This window comes from Triticum urartu, unplaced genomic scaffold (assembly GCF_003073215.2).
Source record: "Triticum urartu cultivar G1812 unplaced genomic scaffold, Tu2.1 TuUngrouped_contig_5400, whole genome shotgun sequence".
Lineage (NCBI taxonomy): Eukaryota > Viridiplantae > Streptophyta > Magnoliopsida > Poales > Poaceae > Triticum > Triticum urartu.
The window spans coordinates 1-9,029 of record NW_024116074.1 but is presented as its reverse complement, the minus strand read 5'-3'; the positions used below and the strand labels follow the sequence as shown (position 1 = coordinate 9,029).

The 9,029-nt window shown below is 40.6% G+C and overlaps 1 protein-coding gene across 3 annotated transcripts; it reads left to right on the top strand.

Moving 5' to 3' along the window:
• Positions 1 to 9: 9 nt before the first annotated feature.
• LOC125529171 (translation initiation factor IF-2) lies at positions 10 to 6,343 on the top strand. 3 transcript variants are annotated; one of them, XM_048693581.1, is made up of 7 exons: positions 10 to 60; positions 203 to 293; positions 1,447 to 1,513; positions 1,964 to 2,294; positions 2,948 to 3,982; positions 4,398 to 4,547; positions 5,618 to 6,343. In XM_048693581.1, exons 1-7 carry the CDS (start codon positions 31 to 33, stop codon positions 6,050 to 6,052), a joined length of 2,139 nt encoding a protein of 712 aa, XP_048549538.1. In that variant the 5' UTR covers positions 10 to 30; the 3' UTR covers positions 6,053 to 6,343. The 3 variants fall into 3 exon arrangements, with proteins under 3 accessions (XP_048549538.1, XP_048549539.1, XP_048549537.1); XM_048693582.1 differs by having other exon boundaries at positions 14 to 60; positions 1,978 to 2,294; XM_048693580.1 differs by having other exon boundaries at positions 20 to 60; positions 1,447 to 1,542; positions 1,978 to 2,294.
• Positions 6,344 to 9,029: the final 2,686 nt, after the last annotated feature.

Sequence of the window (9,029 nt, the reverse complement as noted above, 5' to 3'; positions counted from 1 at the left end):
GAGCGCCGCGCCGCTGTTGCCCAGGGCACGATGATGGCCTGGCGGATGCTGCGAAGAAAGGTAGGGCTCCTTCTTCTCTGAAATCTGTTGCATTTCCTGTTCCTAGAGCGCGCAGTTAGAACATACTCGATTTCCTCGCATGGAACAAATACGGCTGGAGCCTCCGCAGCACGGGACTAACAATTGGAGACATAATTTGCAGGATGTCCACACAGGCCTCTTGAATCTGGCCTTCCGCTCAGATCATGGTCGAACGAAGCATTTCGCCAGTGGGACATTGGGAAAGCTATCACGTAAGTTCAATTGATGTCGTACCGCAATTGCATAGATCCATTTTAGCTTGTTAATTGTCCAATCATTGTTTTGCCAAATTAAGCTCTAGCCTCTAGCATTGTTTTCTGGGAAGGCCTCAAGCATTGCTAGTACGATCACTATTTGCGTGCTAAGTATCTTATCGTTTCATCAACATGAATAATTCTTGACTGCTGCTGTCATTTTCTGGAAAGTCACCTCCATCTCTGCCATAGTATCATCTCTATAGTTGTGAGTTTGTGATATTGCTTTGTTCCCTCTGTACCATCCTGCTCCAAAGTTTGTTACAAGTACTGTCTCACACGGGGAGGGCACTTATGTGTAGCACCTCGCTTGAGTGAGATGAAGATGTATTTACTCTGCATATATGATTTGTTTGAAGTCAAACTACACAAAGTTTGATCAAATTTATAATAAAAAATATGAACATCTACAATACTATGGTCATGTATAGTATGAAAATTAATTTTGTGATGCATCTAATGATTTTTATTTTATATTGTGAGTGTTAATATTTTTTCCTATAAAGATGGTCAAACTTTACGAAGTTTGACTTCAGACAGATTTTACATGCAGACTAAAAAGAAACGGAGGGAGTACGCACACTTCAGTTTCTTCTCCTTCTCCTTTCACCCTTCTATATTATTTTTCTTTGTTTTTAGATCCTATATCTCGTCCATGTTGTTCCTATTCCTGTGTATTCAACTCCTGCATTCCAAGTGTGCCCATAGTGTCTGTACCGCCTATGTTATTATTTAAAAATAAATAGATTACAGTGCAGGAAGAATCCCCTCAGCATATCTTAAGAAGCAGTGATACGCTCAGCTTTATTCCATCCGGGAAATGATAAACGAGGCTAAATCCACACCATAGGATTTGAACCTTCACGCTAACGCCACCGCTCACCCATTGCTGGGCTATACTCGGTTCTTGGTTTATGATTTCTATTGGTTAGAGAAGAGTATTTCATATGTTACACGATGAACTTAATGGACTCAGACTCTAGCTTAGCATAGTGAATCCTCATGAAGTCCTTTTTGGTCACTTTTCTAAGAGCAAGTACTTTCTTCCTTATTGGATACCTCATAAGTCTATGTTTCAGTGATTTGATCAGTATTTAATTCTCAATTGCAGAGTTCGTCCATGGCAATGGACTCCAAGGTGCTGCTAACTGTACGGTCTTTAAACAGTCCACTATCAGGTGTGTCAATCTGCTCTCCTATTATTCAGGTGGCATCGCTACTCTTGTTACATTGACATATTCAACAAACTATGGCACGCACTCAGTGCATCAAATTGAATTTGAGTGTTATCTCACACAAGGAATCTGAATCATATTTCTTTGGAAAAGCCAACCTCGACACCATGTTAATTTCCTGCACCCCACTAAATGATCTTGCAACTTTTGCATGGAGTCATGTATTTACCTCTTATCTTATCTGACCTTGCTTGGGAAAGGCATTCACTAGGTTCTTTTATCATACTCTAATTCTACTCTATCTTTGTTTATCTCATCTTCTGGAGCGACTGTTCAGATTTTTTAGTCGTTAAATGTAGGTCTTGTTTTGTAGGTATGCTACTATCGGTACATTGTTATTTGATGCAGATTTTAGGATTTATATATTAGGTGACAGTACTGTCTTCTTTATAGGAATTTTCATGCAGGTGTGTATATGTTGGCATGGCACCAGAAAAAGGAGGATGTTGTTGGGCTAAAAGCACCGAAAAGGGAGAAGCGAGTGAGAAAGGAAACTCGCAGTCAACCTCCTGTAGAAGCGCCATATGTTGCACCAAAACCAAAGCTGACCAAATCAGCGCCAGATAAAATTGTTGAAATTTTTGATGGGATGACATTGCGTGACCTATCTAAACGATCTGGTGCAAAAATCAATGCGCTTCAAAGCATACTTGCAGATCTTGGCGAAAGGGTTGAATCAGAGTTCGATTCTATTACCATCGATCTAGCTGAGCTAGTGGGTATGGTATGTATTTATAATCTTCCTTTTGCGACTTCTATGTTTCTGTATGCTACTCTGAAGCATATTCATCTTAGTAACCAGTCGTACCAGGATAACTTTATTTGTTGTATATCATGTCATATGAGACTATAACTCATTATGACAATGGCTATAAATCACTCTGGATGTTGCATTTGACCTCATCTATCAAAATGATCTTGTTGCAAGGTGTGATATGGTGATGCTAAAACACATTCTTTATTTCTTCATATTCTGCTATTTTGTTAGTGCTCTCATTAAGCAAGTTCAAGCTGTCGATTATGAGAAGGGTGGATCCAACTTGTGTTCACTGGTTGACTTCCATTTAGCAAGTGTAGTCGTGCATTGTGCCTTGGTTTGCAATCTTTTTTCTATGCTTATTTTGTGCCCAGGTTTCCCCCCCTTTCTGACCATATATTCACTAAAAATGGAATTCTTACTTTTTTTGATGATATTATGTTGGCGCAAACTTACATGTTCAAATTTTACATACGCTGATGTTGTTGTTAATTATATGTACTATTGTCTCCAGTTTACACCTAAGCTTTGTCATCATGAAATATTTATGCAGCTTTAGGAAAGCTTCTATTTCTTATGAATCATGATATTAATCGATATCTTTCATCCTTCTTGCACAGGAACTTGGTGTTAATATCAGAAGAATGCACACAGGTGAAGGCACAGTTGAACCACGGCCTGCTGTTGTAACAGTTATGGGTCATGTTGATCATGGTAAAACATCGCTTCTGGATTCCCTGCGGCAAACATCTGTTGCTGCTAAAGAAGCTGGTGGGATCACTCAGCATATAGGTGCCTTTGTTGTTGAGATGCAATCTGGAGCCTCTATCACATTTCTTGATACACCAGGGCATGCTGCATTTAGTGCTATGCGGGCTAGAGGTGCAGCTGTCACAGATATTGTAGTGCTTGTGGTTGCAGCAGATGATGGTGTGATGCCTCAAACACTTGAAGCTATGTCACATGCAAAAGTAGCAAATGTTCCAATTGTAGTTGCCATAAACAAATGTGACAAATCTGGAGCTGACCCTGAGAGGGTCAGAATTCAGCTTGGTTCTGAAGGATTGCTTTTGGAGGATATGGGTGGTGATGTACAGGTTGTTGAAATTTCTGCATTATCGAAACTTGGTTTGGATAAGTTGGAAGAGGCTTTGCTCCTTCAGGCCGAGATAATGGACCTGAAAGCCAGAACAGATGGGCCTGCTCAAGCTTTTGTGGTGGAGGCAAGGGTGGACAGGGGCAGGGGACCACTTGCAACAACTATAGTTAAGTCCGGCACATTAGTCAGTGGACAATACATTGTTGTGGGTGCAGAGTGGGGAAGAATTAGATCACTGAGAGACACGGTAGGGGAAGTAACAGAGTCTGCAAAACCCGCCATGCCTGTTGAGATTGAGGGGCTGAGGGGCCTCCCAATGGCTGGGGATGATGTAGTGGTTGTTGACTCCGAGGAAAGGGCAAGAATGCTTAGTCAAGGGCGGAAGAAGAAACAGGAGAAAGATAGGCTTCGGAAGATTGACGAAAACATGACAGAGGAGGCAGAAATTGGAGAAGAGACGCCTGAAAGAGTTGAGATGCCCATAATTGTGAAAGCTGATGTACAGGGCAGTGTTCAAGCAGTTACGGATGCCTTAAGAAGTCTTAATAGCCCACAGGTATTTTCTTGACCACATTGGATGCCTCATTTTTATTTTTGTAGTCTCACAAACTTGACTATATAAGCACTCAAGCAGTGCTGAATTCCTGATCGCTGACACTGCATTTTAGACCATACGTAATGTAGGTTTGTTCCAGTGGTTTGGTATGATATATGTTCTATCAATTTTGCTAAAGCACATCTAGATGTGCCATAAGTATTGCACATCTAAGTCCTATGTCATTGATCTTACTTTGAGATTCGTGTGAATATTTTCTTTTTCTTTCTAACTTTTTTCTTTCTACTTGATTCACTCACTTAGATGTGCAATAACTAGGGCACATCTAGATGTGCCCTAGACACACCCATGTTCTATTTACAGTATGCCGATATTTCTGTTAGATTCAGTCATGCCTATGGTACCTTCTTTGTAGGTGTTTGTGAATGTTGTTCATGTTGGTGTCGGCCCTGTAAGTGAACATGACATTGATCTGGCACAAGCATGCCGAGCATGCATAGTTGGTTTCAACGTTCGCGATCCACCGAGTGCGATTACTCTAGGAGCAACACAAGCCAACATAAAGGTACCATGTTTATTATTGCTCTAGTGCCTGTACTGCTTTTGATTAAGTGTACACCTTTGGTAGAAATCAAGTTCTATGGCTTGGATATTGGTTGTGATTTTTTATGTCATATTTTAATGCTCAGTATAGGATGTAAATATGCCTTCTGGGACCTGGGTTACGTGCAAAAAGGGTAGATCTTACTTAAGATAACATTTTCGGAAATCCAACTCGGTGCCCAGGCTCATCTGCTCCCGCTTAGGAAAAAAAGTACTAGAAAAATTTAAAAAATTCCAATTTTTTTTGAGTGGTAGATAATTTGATGCGTGAGGTCCGCCCAAAATTTCAACTCATTTGGCCATCTGAGCAGCTCTCGGCAAAAAAGACAAATCGGGTCAGAACAGTGTGTGAACAGTAAACATTTTTACAGACCCCGATTTTGTCTTTTTTGCCGAGAGCTTCTCAGATGTCCAAATGGGTTGAAATTTGGAGTGGACCTCACGCATCAAATTATCTATCACCCAAAAAAATTTGGAATTTTTTGAATTTTTTTAGCATTTGTTTTGATTTTTTTTTCTGAGAGGGGGTGCAGATGAACCCGGGAGCAGAAACTCCGCGTCCCTTCTCTTTCTCTTGTTTCTGATGTTTCTTTATATTGTGTAGACACTAGGATATGTTATAGTGAATTTAGGAAGAGTAAACATAATTCAGCTCTTATGTGTGTGGGGAATTGAGGATATGGCCTACATCATATTGACCTCGTTAAATACTGGACTTGAAATATGATAAGAGAATCCCGATCTCAACCTCTGATCAATTTTGAATGTCATACAGGAAGTGAGATTGCCCAAAGTCCCTCTAATATTGCCTATATAAACTCGATTTAGTTCTCATATCGCTAGTTCTCAGTATCCTGAGTTAAATCTGGTCCCATTCTATATGTTCCACAAGTACACAACATATGTTCCCCAAGAGGAAAGTATATGATACATATTGTTAAGAGTCTAAATTCGCTGGTTGGTTTTTTTTAGTCTTTTTAACTTTGAAACTGGAAAATGAATTTAGCTGACTTGACCATGCCTACTCTTCAGATTTTGCTGCACAAGGTGATCTACCATCTCCTCGAGGAAATGGGAAGGCTGATTGTGGAGAAGGCACCAGGGACTGCTGAAACCCAAATTTCAGGGGAGGCTGAGGTTCTGAACATATTCGAGCTGAAAGGGCGTAGCAAGTCAAAAGGGCCAGACATCAAGATTGCTGGCTGCCGGATAACCGATGGGCGCTTTAGCAGAACTGGAACCATGAGACTGTTGAGAAGCGGAGACGTTGTCTTTGAGGGTCCGTGTTCTTCGCTGAAGCGAGAGAAGCAGGATGCTGACACGCTCGACAAGGGTACCGACTGTGGATTGGTGATCGAGGACTGCGACGAATACCAGGTTGGGGATACCATCCAGTGCTTGGAGCAGGTGATCAGGAAGCCCAAGTTCGTATCGACACAAAGCGGCGCAGTCCGTATAGAGTGCTGATTGAGAATAATTGTTTGTCACTGGCATGATCGCATTGCTGCGAATTCAGCTACTTTTTTGAACTGACCGAAGTTTTGACGATATAGCGAGATAAAAACCAGGCTGGCATGCTTACTATTTTGGCACCACGCAGACGGCTAGATGCAAGTTACCTTTATGTTTTACGCCTGGAAAAAGAATCGTGATGCTTTCAGTGATGACGAACTGTGTGAAATTTAAGAGAGGAAACTCGAGTTGTATATACTTGCAGTTTTCGTAAGGTACAAGGATGGCTAATTACTAGCCCCCAAATGACCCAAAGGGTGCAATTCAATGTTACTACTATATAATCGTATTGATGCTTTGCACGTCTGAAACTAGAAGTCATATTTGAGAAGCTAATATTTAACCGGCTGTTGTCTTACAATATCTTGTTTTTTTTTCAATCGGTTGTGATCCAACGAAATGTTCTAGCTAAGATTCTAAATCATCATTAGACTAGTGATTGGCATATTCGTAATTACTGGGATGAAGCATGACTGGTACTAAAATGTGTTATTGTCATTGTTTAGGATTGCCAATTTCTTGGACAACTAAAATAGATTTCTTCAAAGATACAAGTCTGACAGGTTATTAGTTAACAGTTTTGCTAAAGCATATCTAGATGTGTCATAAATATTGCACATCCAAGTACTATGTCATTAATCTTACATTGAGATTCGTGTGGATATTTTTGATAGTTAATTGTGTGTATTTTTTGGTACAAAATTGATGCCAATGTAAAGTGTTGTTGATATGAACACATCAATATCGATTGTGTCTCACATAGTTCAAATATTCTTAAACAAATTTCCCGTTAAGATAAAAGTTAAGAAGCGTGTACACGTTATATTTTAGAGCGGATAGAGTGTGGTCTAAAGATTAAGAGTGAATCATAATTTCAGGCTAACTTTAGGCTTAAACACAACAATAAGTTTATCATGTTTGTTCAATGATCACTTCGCCATGCAATACAATTGCTGGAATTTGCCATTCAGGCAAAAGTGAGGCGCTCGTTATTTGTGCCATGGTAGATAGTTCCCAGTTTGACAAACTAATGAACCGAGTCAAGCATATTTTGAAGTATGATTCAAATATTCAATCCTTAATGGAAGATATGAAGCGCTTACCCGCTTATAGATACCATGGCTCGAACATATTCAAAATGAGCTCAAGCTCACATGCTCCTGGGTGAACAGTAATTTGATTTTTTTTTGGAAAATTTAACAGCATATTAATGTCTTCTAACTGCGTGCAAAATTTCATGACGAAATGTCATATGTTTTGATCTCGGCCAAAATTAAAAAAGTACTTGAAAAGGCTACCTTAGAGCATTGGTTTCGTAGTCCAGAAAATGTTATGTCCGTGTTGTGTTAATGTATGTATAATTTTGTGCTCCCATGCAGAATTACATCAAAACATAAATTAAATTAAAAGAGCTAATGCAAGTAGATGTCGCATTATATAGGTAAAGATTGGCGGCATGTTTTTGCTACAATTGCTATGTATCGGGCGGTGGATCTTGTGGCTTATTTGCAGTACTGGAACCTGCAGTGTTGAAAGTTGAAATACTATGACAGTTTCGCCTTATAGAGCAAAAATGGAGGGTCCGAGTCGTCAGTTTAACTGTTACCTGAACATTCCTTCCTGCAGCTTCAGCCACAAGGTGGATATAAAGAACACCAGTAGCTGACAGCGTGATTCAGCCCAGAAATTGCAGGTGTACATCAGTATTCACTCCACCAGACCAACTAATGTTACCATAAACTAGGCGAACATTTCCTCTATGCCCGCAACTCTCTTTTCAAAATACAATCTCGGCAGCATGTCTCAGAAAGCCAACTTGTTTCTTCAGGCTTTGTGCACTCAGCATCAGTCAAATCATGGAGTTCAGTAGCATGCAAATTTTCAACGATGCTCCACTGGAGAATCAAAAACAGCACCGCGAGGAGTTTCTCGCTGAAAACAGTCCTGAATTTATTTTCAGTGCGATTGTGCATGGCTCCATCAAATGACTTGTTTAGATATCATAAAGGTTTGGTATAATACAAGCGTTTCTTACTAAAAGCACACAAAACGAGACAGGCAAGAAAAATGAAAGGCCAACCCAATTTCCAACATTCACATGTGAAGGGATCAGTCGAATCCAAATCACCGACATGAACTATACCCGAAGCAGCATGCCGGCAATATTTTTTGAAACAAAGACGAGCACCTCTAGAAGCCCTCTTCTCCATCTGAAGCATCCTATGTTTGCTCAGTGAAAAATTCATCATTGTAATCACAAGATTCAACCTCCAGTTTAAGTGATTCTAGGACTCTCGCGTTCAGCACAAAGAATTGGGAAAAGCTAACTTGTGTTTTGATGCCCGGATATAATCCCATCACTATTGTCTTCAAACGGATGTCAAGAGATCTGAGAAGACTGTGATGTTTCTGACGCCACAAATTTGGTTTTCCTGATTGAGCTCTCTGAAAATAGGCATGGAAAAGAAAAATTAACCACCTGAAAACAGCTGGTAGATCAATAGAACAGGTGAACAGTGACCACTAGTACGCTATGGACTGTATAAATGAGGAAGGCCACCTTGATATACAATTTCTCCAAGCAAGGAATGTTGAACTATGAGATGGGCCTAGAGCCCATATGACAATTTCGGATTTGATCTCTAAGGGCCCATGTAGGTGGCATGATAAGGTGGTGGGAAGTTTAGTCCCACCCCGGAAGTGGAAGGAGAGTTGGAGTGGTTTATAAGGGATTCTCTTCCTCATGCCATTGAAGCTTGTGAAGAGATGAGGCCCACGCGCACTCCTCCTCCTCCGCTCGCCACGCCACGCATTGAGCCGAGCCGAGCTCACTTCTATGCGTTTCGATTAGGTTTTTGGGTAGCGACTACGCGACTGCTCGCTTCTGTTCATCTACGTCCACATCACCTTCGTCATCACCATGTCGACCGAC

Bases quoted from the DNA above. Each gene is read 5' to 3' on its own strand.
- LOC125529171 (XM_048693580.1), top strand. From the start codon at position 31: ATGATGGCCTGGCGGATGCTGCGAAGAAAG. The intron at 3,983-4,397 runs GTATTTTCTTGA...CCTTCTTTGTAG, and splicing joins GAAGTCTTAATAGCCCACAG to GTGTTTGTGAATGTTGTTCA. The intron at 4,548-5,617 runs GTACCATGTTTA...CCTACTCTTCAG, and splicing joins CAACACAAGCCAACATAAAG to ATTTTGCTGCACAAGGTGAT.